Genomic DNA, 26,866 nt, shown 5'->3' with positions numbered 1-26,866 from the left:
GGAGGCTGTGCTGGCTTGGGGGAGGGGGGCGTGCTCTGCAGCCATTCTCCTGTTATTCCGTTGACTGCTGTTGGAGGTGCTGAGCAGGGCTTGGCTTCCTCTGTGTGGTATCGGCCCCTACGTCGCGGGACGTCTCCTAGCCCAACGGCGGTGAGGTGTTTGCTGCTGGCGGCGGTGGGGCAGCGTGTGACCGCATTTCCCGTCCCAAGTGCCTGCTGCTCTCCAGCCCTTCTTCTCTCGCGTTCAGGCGTCTGGCGCTGAAGGTTTTTGAAGTGGGGCTGTCCTGCCGGGTACGTCTCAGCTTACATCTACGCCAGGGGGCGCAGCGGCCATCTCCAGGACAACCACCACCAGCTCAGCTGTTCTGTTCTCCTCACAGATGTGTCTGGTACTGAATGGGCTGGAGTTGAAGGGTGCTCTCGCAGTGGGAAGTGACTGCCCAACAGTCGGTTGCCCTTGTTGAGGTGTCTGCCCGTAAGTGGCGGTGCAGTGGGAGGCTCCTCTGCCTCTAACAAGTGTTCGCTCCCCATTCTCCACCAGTGGGCGCTGTAGGCATCTCCAGGTACGACCTCCAGCCTCAACAGTCCTTCACTCCTCATTAAGGTGTCCGGTGCTGCTGGTGCTGCATTGAGGGGCTGCTCTTCTTCTGGGACTTGTCCTCTCTCCATCCCCGCCAGAGGTCGCTGCTGACCGCCCCGGGGCCTCACACACAGAGTTTTCAGTGGGAGTTTCCAAAGTCATCAAACCCCATCACAGTCTCTCATTCCCCAGAAGAGAGCCCTTGTAATATGGACCTGAGGAAGGCTGCTGCCCTGTGCCTGGGGGTGCTGGGTGCCTGCCTCTGGGCGACCGAGACCCCGCAGGCTGCCGCCGTGGTAGCACCACCTGGCAGGGAGTCACCCGTCCAGCGGAGGGCGCTGCGGGCGTATCTGGGGAGGGCGTCCAGCTCTGCTGTCTATGGCGAGACACCGCGGAAGGATGCAGTGGTGCCTCACGAGTATATGCTCTCCCTCTACAGGAGTCTGTCGGCGGGAGAGAGCCGGGGGATTAATCAGAGCACGCCGAGACTAAGGAGCAAGGCCAACACCGTCACCAGCTTCGTGGACCAAGGCACAGGTGAGTGGGGCTGCTGGCACACCACGACTGGCTACAGTGGCAGGCAGGGCGAACCTGTGTAGGCATCCACTGGGGTTTGTAGAGGAGGCGACTGCTTGAACTCGGAGGGCCCGAGAGAGCAGGCACTTGGCATGGGGAGTGGGCACCTGCTTGGTCGTGGCGTTGGGTTAGCAGAGTAGGCACCTGCTTGGGCATGGGGTGGATATAGTAGAGTAGCCACCTGCTTGGGCATGGTGGATCTAAGGGAGCTGGGACTTGGCTCAAAGTGGAGCAGGCGCCTGCTTGGGCATGGCGTGGGGTTAGTAGAGTATAGACACCTGCTTGGACTTGGATTGGGGTTACAACACACACCTGCTTGGTTATGGAAGTGGGTTAGAAGAATAGGCAGAATTGTCATGGAGTGTGGTTAGTAGAGTAGATACCTGCTTAGTCATGGAGTTGGGTCAGTAGGGTAGGCGCCTGCTTAGTCGTGGAGATGGGTTAGTAGAGTGGGCAGATCTTGTCATGGAGTGGGATTAGTAGAGTAGGCACCTGCTTAGACGTGGAGGTGGGCTAGAAGAGTGGGTAGAGCTTGTCATGGAGTGGGGTTAGTAGAGTAGGCACCTGCTTAGTCATGAGGTGGTTTAGAAGAGTGGGTAGGGCTTGTCATGGAGTGGGGTTAGTAGAGTAGGCACCTGCTTAGTCATGAGGGGGGTTAGAAGAGTGGGTAGAGCTTGTCATAGAGTGGGGTTAGTAGAGTAGGCACCTGCTTAGTCATGAGGTGGGTTAGAAGAGTGGGTAGAGCTTGTCATGGAGTGGGGTTAGTAGAGTAGGCACCTGCTTAGTCATGAGGTGGGTTAGAAGAGTGGGTAGGGCTTGTCATGGAGTGGGGTTAGTAGAGTAGGCACCTGCTTAGTCATGAGGTGGGTTAGAAGAGTGGGTAGAGCTTGTCATGGAGTGGGGTTAGTAGAATAGGCACCTGCTTAGACGTGGAGGTGGGTTTGAAGAGTTGGTAGAGCTTGTCATGGTGTGAGTTAGTAGACACCGGCCTGCATGTGGAGTTGGGTCGGTGGAATAGGCACGATCTTGGGCATGGGGGTGAGGAGAGCGGGCATCTGGCAGCACACGGGTGAGGCAGATGCAGGGGGCACCTGCTTGCACATGTTGGTGGCTGGCAGAGAAGACGGCATTTGAGGGAAGGAACCCCCTTGGTTAAGATGCATGGGTGTAAAGGATCAGGAAACTATCTCGATATTATGTGGTGGGTGCTCCCGCAGGCATCTGCTGGGGCGTCGTGGGTGCTGACAGCAGGCTTGCTCTTGGAGGGCAGGGCTCGGATCATGCATGCATTTATTTCGCTTTCCTTGGTGGTTTGCAGAGTGGAGAAGACGCCTGCTTGTGCAGGGTGGTGGGCTGGGGAAGCAGGCATTCGCCCACATTGTGGCTGGTTAGAGGAGCAGACAGACACCTGCTTGCACCTGCTGGTGCCTTAGGCGAGCAGACACCTGCTTGTCATTGGTGAGCCATGTGACTGTGGCAATGTGATGGCATCCACCCTGTGCTCCGGCCCTCTGTGGTGTCCTGTGAGTGCTGTGCACGTGTCTATTAGCGACGTGTGGGTAAAGTACACACTTCACGCGTGATTCAAGTTAACCGTGTTGCGTGTCCCTTTGCGTAGAAGAGGCTAAACTAGAAGCGTGTGGTCAAATGCACGCGATCCGTGCCACCTCCAACCACAAAGGCGTGCTTGGGTTTCCGTGCAGCCGTGCAAAGGCGGCCAGGGGCTTGCTCTGGAGGCAGGGGGCACGTGGAAGAGGCTTCAGGGCATCGCGGAGGGGAGCACTGAGTGACCTACGCCTTCCGCCCAGGCTGCCTCTCTCGGGCACAGAGACCCAGGGACCAAACGCACCGCTGGTCTGCCCTGTTAGCCCGCGGAATGGGGCGCGGGGATATCCGGCGATACTGAACTACCGCTACCCCCACCGCCCCGCCCCCAGACACCGCCTGCTACCTGACTTGGAATATTGGGACGGTGGGGTGTATATCCTAGCACCGCAACGTGAACCGCGATTGCGCAGACAACCTGCCCTCGCGGAGGGCGCGGGCCAGCGCGCAATTCCAAGGGTCGGACCCTGCAGAGGGACTGTGGGTACGCCCCCCCCCAAGCTACAGGCCAAGGTGACGGACAAACTTCCCCGTCACCCCAAGGCAGCCTCAGAGTCTGCAAGACCGCCTAAACACACCGGAAGTCTAAATTAAACCATTAGATGCAGCTAGGAGCAGATATCCCTCTGCTCGGAGACCCCACGCCGAGCTAAAAGTGGTGTTCCCACTGCCCACCGACTGCAGCCTCCGCAAACGTTAGCATGCATGTGGGGGGCAGCGCACCCGAGAAGAGGTCGAGTTCGGGAACTAGGCGCAGTGCGATCGAGTTGGTGAATTACCTCGTGTTTTTTTTAAAGTGTTTCGAAGAAAAAAGGGCGTTCATTGTACAGCAATGAATGCAGAATATATCTAGGGCAGTGCTTGGCACAACACACGCAAGGCCTCCGCTTTTTTCTTTTTTTTCGCTGCCGGTCAGGCAATGTGGCCGATCCACCGGGAATGTACTTGGATGGGTGCTTATCCTCTCCGCCAGGACAGTCGGTATTTACCCCTACGAGGAAGAGGCCACTTCCACAGAGGGGGGCGGCAAAAGTTTACAGAGGGACGCCCCATTCATCCCACAGGCAGATGCTAATTATTTATTGCGATGAGATATGCCTGTTATTCCATAGACGGGAGCCAATACATCACACAAGGAGATTGGAATCAGTGCAGGACTAAATACTCAAATATTACGGCGACAGAGGCCTCGCGCAACCTGTCGCAGAGAGTTACTAAAGTACCGGGCGATGCCAAAATACTCACGACTATGGGCCTGATTCACAGAAGTGTTTTATAATGGGGCAATCCCATGGGAAAACGCTCCGTGAATGCTAGTGCGTGTTTATCAGACAGGGTAGCGCAACAATATGGAACCGAGTGCTGTTCAATATTAAGGGGCCTGATTCACAAGGCGCTTTCCAATGTGACTGCGCATTATAAAACGCGCCTGTGAATCAGGCGCTAAATAGAGAAATTATGCAGTATCATACAACAAAGAAACACGCAGACACTAACTAAACTATTGCACCGAGCGTCGCAAGATTCCGAGAAGAGCTGCGCTCTGTCCAAATAATACACCGAGAAACGTGACGCGCATTTCTGACGCAGGAATGTGACATTGCCGCAAGGAGGCACACGGGCAAATATTTAGGGAAGAGTGCAGACGCGATTTTGCGAGATGCTGCGTCCACGGAGACGGCATCATCGCCGTCGTCCTTGTTTAATCGGATTTCTCCATTAACGCGTTACAATGAGACGCGGATCGGCGATCCATGAAGCCATGGCATGGCGAGGTCACTCTACTGAACTGGGGCTGAAGTGGGGCAAATGAAATGTACAAGCCCAGAAGTGGCATTAAAAACGCGCAGGGCAAGGGAGACTTGTTAAAGCGAAACTAGACCTCGGTTCTGCGCCCCTGGTTCCAGGAGACGGTGCGCGGAGCCTGCGAGTTCCGTGGCACTGGGGGGAAGCGGGCAGTGTACGCGGATCGGCGCTTCCCCCAGGTGTGTCTGGTGTTAGTGAAGTGCGGCACACACAGGGGTGACCCTCCTCCGGGCCCGCGCAGGTAGTGGGGGGTAAAGTTGCACACTCTGCCCCAGAGCCGGTGAGTCCCAGGCCGGCCCCGGTATGCTCAGCCGAGACGGGGCTCAGATGTCTGTCCAAGAGCTCGGAGCCGCAGCCTAAACTGGAACCAGATGATCCCTTCAAAGGGTCGCCTTATCTCAGCCTCCAGGATGGGGAATGTGGGCAGTTTTACTGTCTCCCACCCCCTCCATCCACCCATCCATCATGGGAGGTGGGTGGGGCAGGCCGTGCGCGCAGAGAACTCTGCACGACTGCCCTTTTGGGCTTCGGTGTCGGGGATCGCCGGAAACAGAGCGCATGAAGTGCCAGCGTGTGTTACCAGCCCGCGGCTTTGCAGGGCGTGCTGGGGCCAGGGCAGTCGGCCTGTCACTTCCACCTTGACTCTGGGGTGCCTGTGCTGCAGTGTGCCTGCTATTTGTATGTGTATGTGGGTGCGTAGACCGCAAACCTACCTCGGAAGCGAGAGAGGCTGTAACAGTACTGTGGGGTTAAGAGAGCTCGGGGGAAGGGGATGCCTGGTGCATAGTGCAGGCACTGTATCACTATGTGCCTGGTGTGAAGGTGAGAGCCCTAGGTCACGAGATGCCCGGTGCATAGTGGAGAAGCTGTACCTCTGTGTGCCTGGTGCAAAGCGCAGAAGCTGGACCTCTGTGTGCCTGGTGCAAAGGGGGAGACTTGTCCCATTGTGCCTGGTGCATAGTGCAGAAGCTGTACCTCTGTGCGCCTGGTGCAAAGGGGAGACCTGTGCATGGTGCATAGTGCAGAAGCTGTACGTCTGTGTGCCTGGTGCAAACGGGGAGACCTGTCCCAGTGTGTGCCTAGTGCAAAGGGCAGGACCGGTACCTCTGTGTGCCTGGTGCAAAGGGGAGACATGTGCCTGGTGCATAGTGCAGGAGCTGTACGTTTGTGTGCCTGGTGCAAAGGGGAGACCTGTGCCTGGTGCATAGTGCAGAAGCTGTACCTCTGTGTGCCTGGTGCAAAGGGGGAGACCTGTCCCACTGTGTGCCTGGTGCAAACGGGGAGACCTGTCCCACTGTGTGCCTAGTGCAAAGGGCAGGACCGGTACCTCTGTGTGCCTGGTGCAAAGGGGAGACATGTGCCTGGTGCATAGTGCAGGAGCTGTACGTTTGTGTGCCTGGTGCAAAGGGGAGACCTGTGCCTGGTGCATAGTGCAGAAGCTGTACCTCCGTGTGCCTGAGGCAAAGGGGGAGACCTGCCCCACTGTGTGCCTGGTGCATAGTGCAGGAGCTGTACCTCCGTGTGCCTGGTGCAAACGGGGAGACCTGCCCCACTGTGTGCCTGGCGCATAGTGCAGGAGCTGTACCTCTGTGTGCCTGGTGCAAAGGGGAGACCTGTTCCACTCTGTGCCTGGTGCATGGTACAGAAGGTTTACCTGCTGTGCCTTCTGCAAAGGGGGAGGCCTGGGTCACAATGTGCCTAATGGATAATGCAGAAGGTGTACCTGTGACAAATCAACTTCCGGGGCACCATTTGTCCAGGGATGAATATCGGTTCCTAAACCATCAAACAGACCCACAGCTCTAGTACACCAGAAGGGATCCAAACAGATTGGAAACACAAGCAAATTATAAATCTCCTTGTCTAATTTTTGTAATGTGGACGGAATGGCAGGCTTATCTCAGAAATGTCCTGGATCGTTGGCTAGTTGCAACACAGTGAAAATACAATTATTACCCAATGATAAAAGGTATTGTCCAGACAAGGTTTCTACAGTTGCATGTGAAAGGTTGTTGGGGTTTCCTATCTCCTTTGTTAGTCGCTGTAGCTAGGCTCCATGTGGGCCTGTTTGAATTACTTTCTGATTAGTATGTAAATTGCTGCCACCAGCTACATGGCCCAATTAAAGGACATGGTCGGATCAATGGAGACTATGTTAGTTAATTAGGCTGGCCATGGCAGGAGGAAGGTTGGACCTTTCCCCTTCTGGAGATGCATTGTGTACTACTACAGTCATATCCCAGCTGAATTTGATAGGGGGACTGCGCTTGTAGGCTGTGTCCACCCAGCTTACATGGGTCTATGTGTATGTCGTGCAATGAGCATAAGAATATGTGTGCGGATTAGCACCACACATGTTCCAGAGGTTGATCTATGATCATTCAATTTCATTTAAAATTTCAAAAAAGCCCAGGCGAGCTCACACCCACTGACGGATTCCACACATACCCTCAGCCTTAGCATGTCAACCACCACCCTACTGTGGGTCTGGTTCATCATCAGGCCAAAAGTACCAGCTGAGGTCATCTGCATTTCCGTGCTGGGAGCCTGGCTTTTGCGGGATGTCCATATCTAGTCCCTGTAGGGATATAGCCCAACGCAAAGCTAAGCGTTGGGGAGGAAGGATAGCCCAGCGGCAGCACGTTTGTCTCAGAAGCAAGACAACGCAATGCAACACAGGTCCGAATCCCAATCCCGCACTTAGAAACAACTTGCGGGTATTAAGCACGTTATAAAAGAACAATTATAATAAAAGCTTAGGGATCTCCCCCTGCATGGCCATTAACCATCGAAGAGGCCTGTGGTCAGTCTGGATCGTAAAGTGTGGCCCAAAGATGCAGGATTTCAGCTTCTTTATGGCCCGCATGACCACGTAAGCCTCTTTTTCAACGACGGCCCAGTTCCTTTCCCTTTATGTCAATTGTCTGCTAATGTAGGCAACAGGTTGCTCTACCCCTTGAAAGTTCAGCTGCGCGGACACTGCTCCAATCCCAAAATCACAGGCGTCTGGATAATTAACTCCTGACCATAGTCTGGCACTTTCAGAATACCCTGCGCAATCCATCCTTTAAATCCTGAAAGGAGGTTTGACAGGCAGGGGTCGAAGTTACCTTCTTTGGCATTTTCTTGGAAGTTACATAATTCAAGGTCATGGCAATGGACCCATGCCCCTTAATGAATGACCGTAGTACCCGGTGAGGCCTAGAAAGGCTCCCATCTGCATCTGTGTGGTGCAGATGTCCCAATTCTTCACACCTGTACCTTCGCTTCAAAAGGTTGTTTTTTACCTCCACTGACCAGATGGCCTAGGTAAGCCACGGTGCCCTGCGTTATCTGGCACTTTGTGGCCTTAATAGTCAGACCTGCATTCTGCAGCACCTGAAGCAACTGTTTCAGGTGGGATAAGTGATCCTCCCAGGTGTGGCTGAACACAGCAATGTTGTCTAAATAGGCGACACAGACGTTTTCCAGACCAAACAAAACCTTGGTAACATCTGCTGAAAAGTGGCAGGGGCATTCTTCAATCTGAAGGCATCACAGTGAACTGATAATGTCCATCTGGGGTTGAGAATGCTGACCTCTCTCTCACTCCATCTGTCAAGCCGACCTGCCAGTATCCTGCCATGAGGTCAAATATTCTCATGTACTTGGCAGCGCCAAGCTTGTCAATGAGCTCATCTGCCAGAGGAATGGGGCAAGCCTCTGTCTTCATGACAGAATTGAGCCTCCTGTAATCCACACAAAAGCAAACCTCAGTCTTCCCACCACTGCTCTTTTTAGGGACCAGTACCACTGGGCTAGCCCAGGGGCTGTGGGATGGTTCTATCACTCCTAGGGACAGCATCTTGGAAACATCCTCCTTGATGTTGTCCGTGACCTTATCGGACATTCGGTGAATCCTGCTCTTCACCGGCTTACTGTCGTCAGTTTCCACATCATGGGTGCACCAAATGCTGTGACCGAGAGTCAGCGTAAATAGCTCGGCAAACTGTCCCAGTAAACAGCAACAAACTGTAGGTTGTGGGTCTGACAGGTCTTTTGCAAGGTTGACACCTTCAACTGACCCATCTGTGGCTTCAGTGTGCAGGAGGTCTGGGAGGGGATCGATCGCCTCCTCACTTTCTCCATCTGTCAATAATGCCATGACCATGTCATCCCGGCTATAATGGGGTTTTAGCCGGTTGATGTGAAAGATCCTGTTTAGGTCTTTTCACGCCAATGAGATCATTTACCTTACCACATTTTTCTGGCACACAGTAAGGCCCAGTACACTTTCCCTGAAGAGCACTGGGATTGACAAGCTTCATAATCCACACCCACTGGCCGGAAGAAGAAACTGTCACTGTGGCCTTCTGTTTGTGCCAGTGCTTCATCAGCTCCTGACTGGCCTTTAGGGTTTTCATAACCTGTTCCATGTACTTTACCACTCTAGAACAAAGGCCAAGTACATAGTCCCCCACATCTTGCGTAGGGGATGAGGGGTTGCCCTCCCACCACTCTTCACTACTCTGAGGTGACCTTGTACAGGGTGTCAAAGCAGAAGCTCAAAGGGGCTAATCCCTACTCTGCTCTGTGGCACCTCCCTGTAGTTGAACAATAGGCATGGCAGGAGAATGTTCCATTTTCTCCTCAGCTGCTCTTCCAAGCCACCTATCATGCCTTTCAGGGTCTTGGTGAACCACTTAACAAGCCTGTTTGTGGATGGAAGGATGTAGAGAACCGGTAGGTGTCTCCACACTCTTCCCACATAGCCTTCATATATGCTGGTATGAAGTTTGATCCTCTGTTAGAAACAACTTCCTTGGGGAATTCAACATGGGAGAATGTCCCAATCAGAGACTTGGCAACCATGGGGGCTTTGATCCTCCTCAGAGGCACAGCATCAGGGTACCTTGTGGTGTGGTCTCCCACCACCAAGATGTATGCGTTCCCTGAGCTGGTTTGAGGATCCAAAGCACCCACATTATTCAATGTGTATTCTCTCAAAAGGCTGCCCAACAACGGTGAGTGGAAATAAGGGGGCCTTTGTGGCACCACCTGACTTGCCAGAAGCTTGACAAGTCAGGCTGGATCTGACAAATTCCTTAACCTTTATGCCGAACTGCAGCCAGTAAAAACGCACAGACAACCAATCCGATGTCTTAGTCACTCCTAAGTGACCGGCTAAAGGAATTTGGTCAGTCAAATACAAAAGGAACGTTCTGTGGCACTGGGGAATCAACAGTCTTCTGGTGCCTTTGTTCTCAGAGTCTTTTGGTTCACTGTACAGAGATCCATCCTCACAGTACACTTTGAACAGGACAAGTGCCTTGACCGTAGCTGCTCCTTTGCCTGCTTCCGCATGCCCGTCAGAGTGGGACATTCTTTCTGGGCTTTAAAGAAGTCAGTCTGATCTGGGCTTCCTGTGAGAGATTCGACTATCCACACGGAAAGTGTGCGCTCGCCTTGGCTTTTTGATTTAAAAAAAAAATGAAAATGAATGATGGGATATCAACCTCCACAAATGTGTGGGGCTAATCCACTCACATTTTCTAATGCTCGCCGCACAACAAACACATAGTCCAGTGTACTCTGGGGGACACGGCCTACAGGCGCAGTCCTCCCTGTCACATTTATTTGACAGGTGTCAGCTAGGGGTGCACGAATACCTCCAGAGGAGAAGGGAAACATGTTCCTCCTCTCATGGCCAGCTTAATTAAATATCAAAGGCCCCATGGATCCGCCCTGTTCTATTGTCCAAGTTCTGTGTGGTGACAGCACATACTGATGAGAGTTAATTGAAGCAGGCCTGCGAATAGGCCCGGTCACAGAACTTAATAAAGCGCAGGAAAATGAACACCTCTTTTATATGCAATGTGTCACCTTGAAGCTAGCTCCCAACCCTCTGTATGAAAGGCAGTGAATGTCATGTCTAGGACAACTGTTTACAGTAGGGAAAGTCCCTTTCGGAGGGAGAAGTATGTGATTTAAGGGAAACAGCAAGTCTGCTCTCACCACAAACTTCAAGGGAGACCTACACTTTGATCAAGAGTCCCAGAGGCCTCAGTTAACCAGAGAGATACTTTGATCTACAACAAACTGGAAGATGGGTGGGACCTAGGAGTATATGTTGTCACCCCTGACCTTTCCTGTTGCAAAGCACTCTGGCCCTGACCTCACACATAACATAAGATTGTTGGTGGGGACCCCAGATTGGTTCCTTAAGGAAGGCTTAGCCTGCACCAATAACTGGGGCCCATTACTTTCAAAAGAGGGCTGAGCCACTCACCAGATCATCCGGCAGCTTCGAAAGGAGTAAGAAGAAGGACTCATGGGGACCATGGCTGAAGGTACAGTCTGCCTTACATCTTCCTCCAGTGAAGGAAGGCCAGAATTTCCAAGAGGGAAGCAAGACCCCTCCCCTAAACATCTCCCAGTGAACAGAGGGAGATACCGGATGCAGAGGACCCATCCAGCAGCCCTAGAGCCAGTGCCCAGCCAGCAGGCAGCATGTCCTGCTAGGTTCTGCCAGCAAGCTTCCTGGGTGGGAAGTGTCAGACTCTCTGAGGAAAGGACAAGGTTGTTGCCTGCAAGCACTCGCCTCAGCTTTGGGCTATCCGGCTTGAACGGACGCCACAAGCACTTTGAAGAAGCTAGTAGGTGTGCCACACAAGCATCAACCAGTGTCCATCTTTTAAGGACATTTTCAAGGTAGTTGAACCCCGAACCACGACGGGCTGCACCACTGACTGTTGTCACGCTGCAGTCACGAAAGCCGTCCAAGACGCCTCGACCAGCATTCCAGATCTGCCAACCAGCACAGAGACAATAATTATTGGTCCATAGCCGCCGTGTAGGCCAGCCTGCAACCATCCATCCAGCCTCGCTTTCCAAACTGCCTTCTGCCTGATACCCGCCGCGGTCTCCCGTCTTGAACTCTGTCGCAGGAGCTGCAAAGCATCGTGGAACTAACTCAATGCTGTCGAGCATCAAGATCATCTCAAACACCACATACATTGTGGTTCTGTGCCCCTGGTCCTTCTCTGAAGAACCCTAGTGATATTTATGACCCTTTGCTCTCTTGGTGCTGAAACCAAATAACCTTGAACAGTTAAGACTGATGGCTTTACCGACTACCTTCCTGTCAGTGTCCAGAGTGCTTCCCTTTCCTTCGTGAAACTGTCTACCACGTTATTGTACATGGTGGATTGTATTTTGTAGTGTGCTACAACTGTCTGTTGTAATAATAATAAAGTAGATATTTGTATACAACCTTGACTGGACAAGGGATGACTATTGGTTTCTAAACCTCCAATCGGCACCACACCCCAAGTACACCAGAAGGGATCTGAACAGATTGGAAACACCGGCAAATTATATACCTCCATATCCATTTTTGGTAATGTGGGTAGGACGGGTATGCTTATCTCTGAAAGGTCGTGGATCGTTGGTTAGTTGCAAAACAGCGAAAATACAATTGTTACCCAATGATAAAAGGGACTGTTCAGTTAAGGTTGTATACAAAAATCTACTTTATTATTATCACAACAGATAATTCTAGCACACTACAAAATACAAACCACCCTATAAAAGAATGCAGAGGGCAGACAGTTTCAAAGAAGGAAAAGGGATGAACTCTAGATACTGACAGGAGGGTAGTTGGTCTAGCATTAATCATAATAGTTCAAGGATACTTGGTTTCAACACAAAGAGAGCAATGGCTCGTAAAATATCACTAGGGGCCTTCAGAGAATGACCAGGTGGACAGAACCACAATGTACCTTGTGATGTAGGAGTTCTTGGTGCTCGACTGGATCAAGTCGTTTTCAGGGTGCTTTGCAACTTCTGAAACAGAGTTCATTATAGGAGACAGCTGTGGGTATCAGGCGGCAGGCAGTTCGGCGAGTGAGGCTGGATGGACGCTGCAGACTGGCCTACATGGTGGCTCAGGGTTTTGATCATTGTCTCAGTGCTGGTCAGCTGTTCTGAAGCACTGGTGGAGTTGTCTCAGATGGCTTTAACGACTACGGTGTAAGAACAGTCATTCGTGCAGTCGGTTGCAGCTCGAGGGGCTCGACTCGCACGAAAATGTCCTTTTATGCGGATGTCATTAGATGCTTGGTGATGCCCTCCTCCTAGCTTGTTCACTGGGCTTGTGTCATCCTTTAAGGTGGATGGCTGAAAGTGTTGCAGGGAGCTGCCTTGTCCTTGGTTTGGTTCAGAGACTCTCTGGCACTTCCCACCTAGGAAGCTGGCTGCAGAGCACAGCAGGGCATGCTGTGTGCTGGCTGGGTACCGGTTCTGGAGCTGCTGTAGGGTCCTCTGGATTCTGTATCTCCCTCTATTCCATGGGAGATGTTTAGAGGAGGGATCTTGTTCCCCTCTTGGAGATCCTAGCCTTCCTTAACTGGTGAAAAATGTAAGGCAGGATGTACCTTCAGCCACGGTCCAGTGCTGAGTTCCTCTTTCTGTTTCTGGTGAATCATTCAGATGATCTGCCTAAAAGAGGGGCTCCAGCCTCTTTTAAAGCCAAACAGACCACAGGGATTGGTGTAGGCTAATCCTACCTTAATGAACCAATCCTGGGTCCCCACCAACAATCTCCTGATGCATGAGGTCATAACAAGAGTGTTTTGCAACAGAAAAAGTAAAGGGGTGAAAACATGTAATACTAAGTCCCATCCGTCTGTTGTGGATCAAAGGGCCTCTCTAGTTAATGGAGCTCTCTGTGGTTCCTGATTAAAGAGGCAGGTCCCCCTCAAAGCTGCGGTGAGATCAGACTTTCTGTCTCCATCAATCCACATACTTGTACTTTCTGAATGGGGTCTCCTTGTGGGGGATAACTGCTGTAACACGCAGTCCCAGACATGACATTTCCCTGTCAATCCCTACTGAATGTGGGAGCTGGCATCAGGTTGACACACTGCAAATGAAAAGGGTGTTGTGGGATTCCTGTCTCCCTTGTTAGCCTCTGCAGCCAGGCCCCACATGGGCCTGTTTGAATTAAACTCTGATTAGTATGCAAAGCTGCCACCAGCAACAGAGCTAAACAAAAAAGACAGGTGGGGATCCATGGAGCCATTGTTAGTTAATTAGGCTGGCAATGACAGGGGAGAATGTTTGGCCCTTCCCCTTCTAAAATGACATGGTATAATCCTGACTGTCATATCCCAACTAAATATGAAAGGGGGACTGCGCCTGTATGCTGTTTCCACCCAGAGAACACACGTCTATGTGTATGTCGTGCGGTGAACGTATGAAAATGTGTGCTGATTAGGCCCACACATTTTCCAGAGGTTGATCTACCATCATCCAATTTCATTAAAGATTTAAAAAAAAGCCCAGGTGAGCGCACACCCACTGTGCAGATGGTCGAATTCCACATAGTCCCCCTGCGGGGATGAGTACTGTAAACATGCAGTCCCAGACATGACATTTCACTGTCAATCATACTGAGGGAGGGAGCTGGCATCAGGTTGACACAGTTGCATATTAAAGGTTGCTGGGGTTTCTTGTCTCCTTTGTTAGCCTCTTTAGCCAGGCCCCATGTGGGCCTATTTGCATTACTTTATGATTAGTATGTGAATTGCTGCCACCAGCTACAGGGCCCAACAACAGGACAGGCTGGATCCATGGAGCCTTTGTTAGTTAATTAGGCTAGCCATGGCAGGAGGAAGGGTTGGCCCTCCCACTTCTGGAGATGCATCATGTACTCCTCCTGCCATATCCCGACTAAATATGACAAGGGGTACTGTTCCTGTGGCTGTGTCCACTCAGAGTACACGGTTGTATGCGTACGTCATGCAGTGAGCATAGGAAAATGTGTGTGGATTAGCCCCACATATTTTCCAGAGGTTGAGCTACCATCATTCAAAGAAACCCACGTGAGCGAACACACACCGTGCGGATGCCCAAATTCCTCACAGTACTTCTGTGTGCCTGGTGGAAAGGGGAAGACATGTCCCATTGTCCGCCTGGTTTATAATGCAGGAGCTGTACCACTATGTGCCTGCTGCAAATGTGGAGACCTGTGGCACTGTGTGCTTGGTGCATAATGCAAGAACTCTATTATTATGTACCTGGTGCAAAAGGGAGAGACGTGTGCCACAATGTGCCTGTTGTATAGTGTGGGAGCAAAACCTCTATGTACCTGTTGTAAAGGGGAGAGCGGTGCCACAATGTGCCTGGTGCATAGTGCAGGAGCAGAACCACTATGTGCCTGATGTAAAGAGGAGAGACATGGGCCACATTGTCCCTGCTTAGTGTGCGAGCTGTGTGAGAATGTGCCCGGTATAAAGGGTGAGACCTGTAAAACTGTGTCTATATTTACTATACTTATACATTTTCAAGAGGGTCACATAATTTGTATGTAGGTTTTCGGCCCCCAGTAGAACGCTTGGGTCTCCCTTGGCTTATGTGAGATATATAAAGCAACAAGTCGATACCTTAATTAGGCTAACAACGTCATTTATTTGTGAACTTTCACAGTCTTCACCACTTCCTCAGGCAGGGATGAAATGAAGCCTTTGAAAAACATTACAACATGGCAGCTTAAATGGCCCCCGACCCAGAGGCCCCCTGCCTCTGGATCTTACATTTCGCAGTGATCGGAAATCTGCTTTATTGTTTTCCCGTGTTCCTCCTTTCTTCTGCTCTTGGGTGAAGATGATTCACCGCCTCCACCCCAGCAGACTCCTCTCCCACATCTCCATTTCCAGACTGCATCCCACCAGCCACACACACACATATCCCAGGCTCAAGTCGAGGGTACACTCGGGTGGACAGAGCCCCCCACTTTTTTCAGAAGGCACCTTGATATGCTAATTTCTGTTGTCACCACATTCAATTGGTATCTTAATGAGTTCCCCCACTTTTTTTTTTTAGGACTTGACCCCTGCACACATCACCTTCCCTGGACCGTTTTCTAATTGAAGACCTAGGGCCTCATTACACGGTAGGTGGTAAGGGTTTACCGATACTGGTAAGGGCACCGGTACCGATAAACCCTTACCACCTTACTACGAGGTCCCTTTGTGGGACCCGACCTTAAAGGCTGGTGTAAACCAGCCGTTAAAGTTGGGACCCGCAAAGGGACCTTGGTGCTAATTACGGTACCGCAATTTGCGGTACCGTAATTAGCTCCTTCCCCATTCCCATTATGCCCTATGGGGCAAAAATGGGAATGGGGAAGGGCCATGAGGAAGGGGGAATTACCGTCCCGCCAACCTTGGAATGAGGTGGTAATTCCCCTTTCCTCCATGGTGGTACCGGTATGGTACCGGCGGCAACCATGGTGCTAATAGCACCATGGTTTACCGCCTTCTGTGTAATGAGGCCCCTAGTTGCTATTTCCCAAATACAGTTGAAGGAACTTGAAGATAGTGAAGCGACTGCTTCCCCTGCACAGAGGCGCAGATAAATGCTGGACTCTTTAGAGTTTCATCTGCAGCACATTAGCAGCTCTGGCTGTGTTGCAAAGACACATTATATTGCAGTCTTAAATTCTTTATTTTTCTAAAAACCCTTTTCCTCCTATAACTTGTTTCCTTCATTGAAAGTCAATGGAATAAGGTAGTCCAGCCGGCCCCTTTTCTGCAACATTTCTTCTTGCCATGTTCACAAATGTTGCCATGTGTACCATCACATTTTGTATGAATTTGTTAACTGATGTACTATCCAATCTTATCAAGCTTTCATTTTTCTCTTCTAGATGTACCCCAGATCGAGGCCGCAGAGCAGAGGTACCGTTTCGATATCTCTAGCCTTCCGGAGATGGATGTAGTGGTGGCTGCGGAGCTGAGGGTCTTGCGGAAGAGCCCTGAGGGCCCGAGTTCCAGGGAGTCCCTGGAAGGTGGCCCCCAACGCCTTCTTCTCTACACTTGCGGAGACAACCTGGAGGAGGCCCAGCTGCTGGACTCCAGGGCTACTGACCCGCTGGACCCTGCACTCGAACAGTGGGAGGTGTTTGATGTCTGGGAAGCCGTGAGGGAGCGCCAGCCAAGGGCATCAATATGTTTCACCCTCAGGATGGCAGGGGGATCGCTAGAGGACTCCCTACTGCCAACGCAATGGGGCTTTGGGCGGCAGGAAAGGCCGCTGCACCAGAGGGCGCTGCTGGTGGCCTCCTCCCACTCCAGGAAGAAGGAGAACCTGTTTAAGGAGATCCGGGATAAACTCCGGTTTAGGGACAGCAACAATGCACCGGACTCCACAATGAAAGATCTGGAATCACCAATAAAGCGGAGACGCAGGAGGAGGACGGCCCTCTCCACCCGGTCCGGGGGAGGTGGGAGAGGACAGGGTAAGAGGGCCCGGACAAGGTGCAGCCGGAAGCCCCTGCACGTCAACTTCAAAGAGCTGGGTTGGGATGACTGGATCATTGCGCCCCTGGACTACGAGGCGCACCACTGCGAAGGAGTCTGTGACTTTCCCTTGAGGTCCCACTTGGAGCCCACCAACCATGCCATCATACAGACCCTCATGAACTCCATGGACCCAGAGTCCACCCCTCCCAGCTGCTGTGTGCCTTCGAAACTCAGCCCCATCAGCATACTCTACATAGACTCTGGCAACAATGTGGTGTACAAGCAGTATGAGGACATGGTGGTGGAAACATGTGGCTGCAGGTAGCAGGCCGTTACTGGCCACACAGACTGCGGCATAGGTCCGCCTCATGCCCCGTGTACCTTTTACAGTAAAAGGTAAGCTGAGGTTAGCGCGAAACACGGGTCAGGTCCGTGGGATCCACGTTCCTCCCCGAATGAAATGCGGGAGTGCCTTACCTGCCATATGAGGAGACACTGAGGAGACACTGTGTTGTTCTGTCATCTGCTTCTGAGGCAATGTTACCCTACACGTTCTCCTGAACACCCGCACCACAGTACTACGCGGCGTTTCAAACAGACTCAGTCAACTGTGGTAAACCAAAGGATGAAACTTTGCATTCATATGCTAGACCGTTTTGGATTGACCCCCAATCCTACATCCAAACCCTAACTTGCCAATCACCCAAGAAACCAAGTTCAAATTTTAAGTTCATCACTTCTGGCACCACTCGAATGCAAAATATGCACAACAAAGCCTGACTTCGGGCCAAAACTCACTTGCAGAACCCCGCCATCATTCCTCCCTGACTTTCCATACCATGACATGGGTTACCACACGAGTGGGGATAGCACATAGATAGCAAACACATCAGCAAATTACTGTAGGCAATCCATTCATCTTGACACGGCTCCTTAGCGGCCTCAAGCACACCTATTTTCCTCAGCACACCACAGAATGATCTTCTGACCCACTACCAATATCTCACACTCGAAGTGCACAGCAGACTACACAACGCCTTTACACACCAATCACACACGAAAAGCTCTGTATGCTCAACCGCAACAACAAACCAACACGCGCCGCCATCATTTCATCGCGTTCTGCTCACGTCCACACATACCAATAAAGCGCCCATAGACAGACTAAGCTCTAGAGTACACACCAAGCACAGAATAACACATAGTGATCACAGTACACACAAACACACTTTGCCCTAGCAAAGGGTCGTCGAGCCCAAACAAGCAGAAGGCCACAACATAACACATTCAACTACAACACCTGCTGGCCAAGCACTAACACTCACAGTAGGCCCCAGCAAACACAGTGAGCCCCATCTCACACTCCACATCCGAACACGTACCACACACCAGCACAGACAAACAAGAGATCGATGCCACAGCACGCACAGCATGCACAGCATGCACGTAGCAAGCACACTTGAACACAATGGAATCTCCCTGTCAAAATACGGCTATTGCAGGACACACTTTCCCCCTTGAAACGCGCTTTTGGGACTCAGACCCATTGCTTAAGTTACCGCAGGTCTCAAGTTACATGTTGCATTGGTTGCTGTGTGCAGCATTGTCAGGACAGACGAGGGAGACCTTACCCGGGAAAGACGGTGCAGCTGCGCTAGTATATTATATCCCCTTTTTCAGATGAGGTCGAGTCATTATTTTGAAATGTGTGACATGAAGGTAAAAGAGAAACCACTGCGCACATGTGCTGGAAAATGTGAACGCTGTGGGCATTTTAGAGGCGAGTGACATGTTACAGAGCTGCGCAGGAGTGGAACGTATGATGCCGTCCCGATCTTTTATTTTTTCGCTTTAAACGATGCGTTCAGTAAGCTCCAGCCGTCCGTGATGTCAGCGAAGGAATGGGGGCCAAGTCGGTGACGTGGTGCCCCCTGAGGCAGAGTCACGGGAAGGTCTTCCACGGGCAGTGCCTTCCAGGGGGGAGAGGGGGCAACACTCACCCCACCACTTTCTGCACTCAACCAGGGCTTGCACTAGACTCCTAAGAATCAGCACTCTGAGACCATCTGCTGCCACGAAAGGGGAGGCCCGTGTCGGCTTCTGCCCCCTTCCCCTCACCCCCACATATGTTCTTCGAGATTCGCAAGCAACACACTGCTATTTATGTACCAGCTGGTTGCACTGGTACCTTTTCTCCAAATGCTCGGAGCCTGGATCTGGCAAATAAGCCCCATTTGATTTTTGGGAATGGAGTGCATCTGCATGGAGTAGTTGCCCCTTTTAAGCTCATCACAAGCAACAAGATCCAAAGTGTCCTACTGACGATTGGCAACTAGATATTTGCCCCTTGTACTATTTTCAGGGCCATTTAAACCATACTCAGAATCTAACTTCTGGAATCTCTCTGCATTTCTCTATTAGAAATCACCAATCTCTCTCCCCCCTCTCTCTCCTGTCCCTCCCTTTCTGCTCTACTCTACTCTTCTCTCCCTCTCCCTCTTTCTTTCTCCCTCTCTGTCTTTGTCTCTCCTCTTTCTCCCACTTCCTCTTCATCTTTGTCTCTCTCTCGCTCCCTCCCTCTCTCTCTCTTTCTATGTCTCTCTCTCTCTCTCTCTCTCTCTCTCTCTCTCTCCCCTTCTCTACTCTTCATCTCTTTCTCTCCCTCTCTTTCACTCTCTCTTTTCCTCTCTCTTATCCCCCCTCTGATGCTTGTAGGGTAAACCTGTCTTTGCCTGTTGTTCTTCAGTAGAGGGGGCCCCGTAGTTCACCAGCATGTCTTGCTGTGTTCTGCTTCCACAGTCTCACCGTTGGGTTTCCTTGGAGCCAAACACTCAGCTAAGCACTCTGCCTTCTCCTCTTAACTTGCTTTCCATCTTATGTTATATGTCATGGTATGTTGTGTCATGAGCCTTTTATACTGCACGCATCACCACTGTAAGGGCCCTCATGTGCACAGCCTTGTCCGTGAAGTGGCAAATTACGACCCTGCCCAGAGTGGCAGCCGGATCATGGTCTGAGGGGTGAAAAGTAAATCGGGCAAATGAATAGCCCACCCCTTTAGCCCCCCGTTCTTTTCATCACCGATCTGTATCCTCCTGCTCACCTTCACAGCGGCAGCCCAGCAGCTCCTGCTCCTGCTATGACCTCTTGCTCTGTTTCCTCATCTAATTTATGTTTCCTTTTTATATGTTGATTTTTCTAGAGCACTAACCATGCAGTGAACTGGTGTAGACCAAACAAGCACGTGCAGGTAAAATAATCACACTAACAAAAAGCAAACCCACAGAGGAGCATCAGAATCATGCATATAGCAAAGTTACTTCCAGAAGACAAATACCTGAACAGCCTGGGCCCAAGAAGAAGCTGTTCAAGCTTTAAGGAAGCTCCAATGAACACTGCCCTGGCATAATCCAGGGCATGAAAAAGCACGGCTGCACCAGAAAAGGCTATTTTCAATTTAGAGAACAAGGCTGCCCCAAGCCGGGTCACTCAAGCCCCTTGAGCCCCTAAAATGACCGATAGATCCACCAGGGAACTAAGCAGTCGGCCCATGAAACCAATGTATCCACCAGGGAACTAGGCAGTCGGCCTATGTAACCAATGTATCCACCAGGGAACTAGACAGTCGGCCTATGTAACCAATGTATCCACCAGGGAACTAGACAGTCGGCCTATGTAACCAATGTATCCACCAGGGAACTAGGCAGTCGGCCCATGTAACCAATCTATCCACCAGGGAACTAGGCAGTCGGCCCATGTAACCAATCTATCCACCAGGGAACTAGGAAGTCGGCCTATGTAACCAGTGTAATTGCCCCCAAACAGAGCCAATGGAGCGGCTGGGCAAAGTGCATGCTGTGGTCCGAGGGAGCCCGGTGGTCCTCTGCTCTGTCTGCTCCTACTGTTCTTGCAGGTAGTTCATTTACACTTTGGAGTTCACCTCAGCCTGAATAGAGTTGACAAGGGCTCATCACTCTGGCTGCACTACTTCTAAATAATTACTTTTCATTGCGTGCATAGTCCCCTACGCCATATCTTCCAACTTTGATTTGCCAATAGGTGGCAGATAACGGCTCCTATAGAGGTCGCACAGTCTTTCTTCATTTTCTGGAGATCCTTCTCACCAAGCTGTGCCTTCATTTCCTCTTCCACCAGCTCACTGAGTCTTCTTCCCTCTTAGTCGTGAGATCGCAGCACATTGCGGTCCCTCACTCATTCCGCAGGCCTCAGCCAAAAATCTACCTCTGCTCGCACACAACACAGGGCGGGCAGCCGTCAGCCAGGAGCACGCACCTGTGTACCCTCCTTTGCGAAATCCGCAGAGGGCACATACACTTTGCTTCTTTGGGGGACTAAAAAGAGATGGCTCATTCCCACCTCCCCCACCACTGCATGGATGCCCGGCATTGCGTTTATTTGAGCCTCCTGCATAGTTCAGCCAATCCCCTCTGAGCTTGCCGTGATAGAACAAGGTGGCAGCCGTCACGAGCTGCAAGAACTAATGCTGCATCGTTTGCAGCGCAGGAGAGTCCTGCTGCGCACAAGTGCTAAGCGCATATATTTCCGTCCTGAATTACACAGGACATCATTGTAAACCCCTCCCACTCCAGCGCTCGAGTTTAATAATGTAATCACTTTATCACTCGTGCGAATGAAAGTTGCATTTTTCTTCTACACAAATGACGGTACATCACATTTTCTCATCATCTGCATTGAAGTTCATAATATGGAACATATTTTCATAAATATACTATCAAATATGTGGTCGGTGAAGTTTTAGGCCTAGTGTTGTGGAGCTGGCTTTAGAAGCCAGTGTTCTGGTGCCTGCAGTATGCCTCCACCTTTATACTTTCCAGCTGTGCTTTGATATTGGGTCGAGGAGTAGCATTTCTAATGCTCTCGGCTGCAGAGCGGGCTGTATTGCCTACTTCTTATAGGATCTTAACACTATTTGGGCCCGAGTTCATTGTGTCTCCTCTTCCCCTCCTTTACCGCTCAACTCACGCTCTTCCCACGCAGTCATCTGCACATCTCCGAATCTTGGCACCGACACGTCTGTCAGCTGGCAGGGCGAAACCAGTTCTCGCCTCAGATAGGCGGTGATTCTTGCCGAAAAATCTGCGGAAGCCTCCCCACTACAAGGGTCCGCTTGTGCAAGCCTTAATTCCATCATGCGACCACACACCGACTACTTCTAGTGCCATGCATTGTATGGTCTGGATATTGCCACCATGTAAAGCCTTTCCTTCAAGCCTGCCGCTCCGTTCCTTTAATTTTCCCTCCCGCTTAGTGGTGACTATTCACAGTTGAGAAACACACTGCCCCCCTAGCACAAATATATTACCGACCCCTCTAATCCCACATGTTTTTACCCTACTGTGTTTGTTTGTCTATTGGCCAATCACTCGTTCCTAGCCCCACCTCCCACCCCTCACCTCTCTTTTTATACTAACTATCCACAGACTAAGATTTGGCAAAACCCTGGCGAGGCCACAATACGCCAACTCTCAGACAAGGTCAGGCTCAGTAAGACCAATATGGTGATGATGAGCACAACATAGTCACTCTGGGTAGCCAAAACCCGGACAGGAATGTACTATGCGCTGCTGGATCGAGGAGGTCACCTCTATTCTACACCTTTGTGATGCATTGCTCTTGGAATCACACAGTTACTTATTTTCTAATGCAATAAAGCCGGTCGATACAGAGGGTCCCAGGGTTTATCAATGAAACATGGAAGGCAACCAGTATTATTATTTTTAATTACAGGTCAGCACTTAGCAATTACCTAGTGGTATCAATAAAAATGACTCTCACAATCCTTAAAATGTCTTCTCAAATAGGTGCAGGATTACCGTATCTGGCGACAAGTACAGTTAAAAAAAATATATAGAAAGGCGGCTTGAGGAAGTCTGGTCTTGAAAGCTAGCAACCAAAAATAAGAGTTAGGCTATTAAAGGTTTCACCACTACTGGAATATTGTAAAATATAATATTATTTGGATAGAAACGCTGCACAGGGCCTCGTTTTGAGTGTGGCGGCTTAAAATAATACACCTAAGTATGCGTTGGGTTGCATGGGATAGTTTGTGCATGTAGTCCATAGAAGTTGATGATCCGGGTACATATGGGTTATTTACCACATACAGGTACTGCGTGGTGTGAATAAGGTAAACAGGAAGTATTGCAGAGGGTGCATTGAGTACATAGTACGTAGAAAGTACTTCTTGGGTTAAATATGAGGTTCAACCCCATTTTTACCCCATGCAGTACTTCTGTGTACGCCATGGCCAAAATATCTCCTCCAAACTCAACACATATTCAGGTGATAATTTAAAAATCGAAGGCATTGAACACAGCACATGCCATACTCATGACAGGGTTTCTAGTGATTCACAGGATGGCATTGAACACAGCACATGCCATACTCATGACAGGGTTCATAGTGATTCACAGGATGGCATTGAACACAGCACATGCCATACTCATGACAGGGTTCACAGTGATTCACAGGATGGCATTGAACACAGAACATGCTTTTAGCATTGCCACCATACTCATGACAGGGTTCACAGTGATTCACAGGATGGCATTGTTTAGTCCAAGATCTCAAAAGGCTGTGTGTGAAACATTCACTGAAAGACATGCTTCCAGCCTGGTGGCATGGAAAAGTGACGTTTGAGAGAGGCACTGTGTTGGAGCAGGAACTGCCCCAAGTTCTCTTAATGTGGCTCATCCCATTATATGGATTTGCAAAGCACTTCCTAGGCCCTGGACCCCAAGTGACATTTGAGTCCAACTCCAGGCCTTGAGGGACGGAAACCTGACTGGTTTTCAGGATATCACTCATTAATATTCATGAGAAAAATGTGCATACATTTAGAATCATTGTATGCACATTTATGTCATGAATATTAATGAGGTGTATCCTGAAAATCTGACATGGATCCGGCCCTCAAGGCCTGGAGTTGGACAACCCTGAGTTAGGAGATACTTTGCAATACCCCGCCCACCTGTTCCTGTACTCCTGATTGTCCCTGCCATGGCCGCTCTCACACCGCAAGTTCTTTTATCTACACTTTCTGTATGTTTGAGAGATTGTCCAAGACAGTGTAGTAGGGGCCTTGTTTTCTGTTTACCAGGCTCTGGGTGAAGTGGCTCTTCTTTCTAAATACTGCATAAAACCCTGTCCATGCATTACTACGTTTGTGGCGCGTTTCTTTCCCACGTATGTCATGTAACATCCGTTGTTCACCGTGAAAGTTTCTCAAAAGGTGCGCACATTGCAATATTTAGATTTGTAGGTTGTACAATGAGACGAACCTTGCACATTTTGCCAGTATTCAAATACACATTGGACGGAAGAAATCCGTAAAAAATATGTCTGTGAGCACAAATCACCCTGTGACGTTCTGTTTCCCTTGCTCTCTTCACTCTTCTTGCCTGCCCAGTAACATGCAATACTACCGAGAATATACGTACACATTTCTTGGAAGTCTACTGGGATGGACATCTCTAGCCACTACAACATCCACATGCCGCGGCTGCCCCACTTGCTTGGTTTAGATCAGGCGTTGCTGGGGGGGCCGAGGGGGATATAGCCCCAGGTCTTTTCCAGACCAACAACACCAATGTTTGGCCTTTCCTCACCAGTTCCACAGGACCCCGGCACTGCCCTCTGTCTCACAGGTTGCGGGACGTCATACACTTTTTTCTTTTTAATGCATTGAGATCATACTAGTCTAACTGGAGCAGGCCGATATAAAAGGCAGACGCAGAGACAAGTATTAAATAAGTACGTCTGGAGGTTCCCACATTCCAAACCAGTGCGCGACTGCGAAAGGAGCTTTTTACGCGCAGTGCAATGGTGACATAGCCTCCTCCCTTTATAGTTCATGTGATGTAATAAATAATGCTTTATGTAAGAGGATTGGCCCCATCTTCTTTGTGGGACATGGGACCACTCACAACAAAAACCCATTACTGTACTGGTTATTTCACGACTGTCCGCTTATTGCTCAATTATTAAATCAACATTGTGCCGTAGACTCAAGGGCCTCATTTACACACATGTTTTAACATGGGAAAGTGCCATTGAAAACATTTGTGTACACCAGGCCCAAAGGCTGCAATGCAGCTAGCTACACGTATGTCAGCTGTGGTTTCGCAGTGCATGCTGCAATGTATCTGCACAGCCTTGCACACAACATGCAGTGGACAGGCTGATACTTGCCCTGGGTATCCCATTGGAATTGAACAATTGTATGTCTTGGCACTCACGTGAAAAAGGACAATTTTGATAAACATATGTTTGAATTCAAATACTGCCTGGTGGTGTGAACATTCTAAAACAAATCTAAAAGTAAATAATGTGGGGTTTGTAACAAATGATTGGACGATAAAAGACCAGTATTCAACCAATGAGGAAGGGGTTCCAAGAGGAATTCGACCATTGTTGCTTTTTTGTATATTCTAGGATCACTAACTACTGTGGTTTCGATGTGGTGTAAATTGTTTGAAGAAGCAGGCCAAACTATGACGCACACTAAACGCCACATAAACCAAGCACGATGCACACAACATTTCCTCTATTTAATTGGAAACTGAATTATGTTGTGCTTCAAAAGCAACAAATAATTGTGGGAGGGAGGAGACTCCAAATATGACAACCAGGGTCCCTTTGCAGGGGGGCGGCCCTGGTGGATGCAGGGGAGGTTATTTATGCGCAAGGTTGTGGGGATTCACTTTGCGGGAAGCAGGCCACGCCCACAGACAGCTCCGGGGATTGTGTTACATGTGTTATGTATATGAATCCTATTGTTTGAATAGAGTGTACATATTGAATTGTAAATGGACTGTAAACAGCAAGTATATTTTCGTGAGCATTTTATACAGCACTATTTGTTAAGTAAATACTCGCCAAGTATTCTCAATTAACCCTTTTAAAAAAAAATATTTTGTACAGATAATTTTATTAAATATTTTATTGACATTTATTCTTGTAAGTGGAGTTCTTTGGGGTGTCTTTTTCTGTCGGTCGCACGCACTGTTTATAAGCGATTCCGTTGCCTGTGTGGAAAGGGCCGAGCGCGCACTCTTGCTACTTTGGCGCTGTTCCAAGAGAACATAGCAGGGCCTTTTCTGGATGTTCGTGAATTAGTTGGGTTTTCATGAACTCTTGCAGGACCTCACTGCTTGATATATAAGTACACACAATGGCGTCGCCAGGAATCAAATTTAGGAGGGGCACAGAGGGGGCCAAAAACAAAAGTAAGGGGGGGGGCACAGACAAAAGTGGGGGGCTGCCTTTGAAAAGGAATGTGTGACGTCAAAAGCACTCCTGCAAAGAGGCATTTGTGCACACCAACTACCCACACCCTTCTGCACCTCTCCTCACATCAGAATGCAGGCATGAAACCATTCAGTGACTAATGACCCACCATTAGCAGTGCACCTTTCCTCACATCAGAATGCGGGCATGAAACCATTCAGTGACTAATGACCCACCATTAGCAGTTTCTGATTGGAGGGGCTGGTTTTAGCTGCAGAGGGAACTGAACTGTTTTAATTTTTGTGCTTAGGAGTCAAGATGAGGGCTTACGAACAATTATGACATCCTCTGTTCACTATCTATTCCTGCACAACCTTACACCATCCTGTTGTTCAGCTCCTGTGTTGTGTTGCGTTGACAGTTCACCAGCTGAGGCAGGGGGGTACAAGACGGGGGGGGGCAGGATTTCAGAGGGGGGTCTGGTCCCCAAAACGGCCCCCCTAGCGACGTCGCTGTGTACACATGCACACGTGTGGGTGTCTTTCTTGGGCAAATCTCCATAGTTCTTACTGATGATGTCACACCAGTGACATGGTTTTCTCTAATTCAAGGAATCAAAGGATTGCTGGATATGTCACCCACTTGGAAGCCAAGAAACCCAATATAGCCAATCAGTCTTCTTGCTCTGGACGCAGGAACATCAATTTGAACACTTCATTGTCCGCTGCTGGTCATTATAAGGCAAA

The 26,866-nt window shown here is 50.1% G+C and overlaps 1 protein-coding gene across 1 annotated transcript; it reads left to right on the top strand.

Moving 5' to 3' along the window:
• Nucleotides 1–25,841, top strand: GDF7 (growth differentiation factor 7). The gene is made up of 2 exons (XM_069605893.1): nt 1–1,116; nt 16,256–25,841. Exons 1-2 carry the CDS (start codon nt 789–791, stop codon nt 17,173–17,175), a joined length of 1,248 nt encoding a protein of 415 aa, XP_069461994.1. The 5' UTR covers nt 1–788; the 3' UTR covers nt 17,176–25,841.
• Nucleotides 25,842–26,866: the final 1,025 nt, after the last annotated feature.

This window comes from Ambystoma mexicanum, chromosome 4p (assembly GCF_040938575.1).
Source record: "Ambystoma mexicanum isolate Mex_15411 chromosome 4p, UKY_AmexF1_1, whole genome shotgun sequence".
Lineage (NCBI taxonomy): Eukaryota > Metazoa > Chordata > Amphibia > Caudata > Ambystomatidae > Ambystoma > Ambystoma mexicanum.
This window is presented reverse-complemented; position numbering and strand designations above follow the sequence as displayed.

What these genes read in the sequence shown, in the direction of transcription:
- GDF7 (XM_069605893.1), top strand. Translation starts at nt 789, where the DNA reads ATGGACCTGAGGAAGGCTGCTGCCCTGTGCCTGGGGGTGCTGGGTGCC. An exon ending in CTTCGTGGACCAAGGCACAG is followed by an intron (nt 1,117 to 16,255) that starts GTGAGTGGGGCT and finishes TTTCTCTTCTAG; the next exon opens with ATGTACCCCAGATCGAGGCC.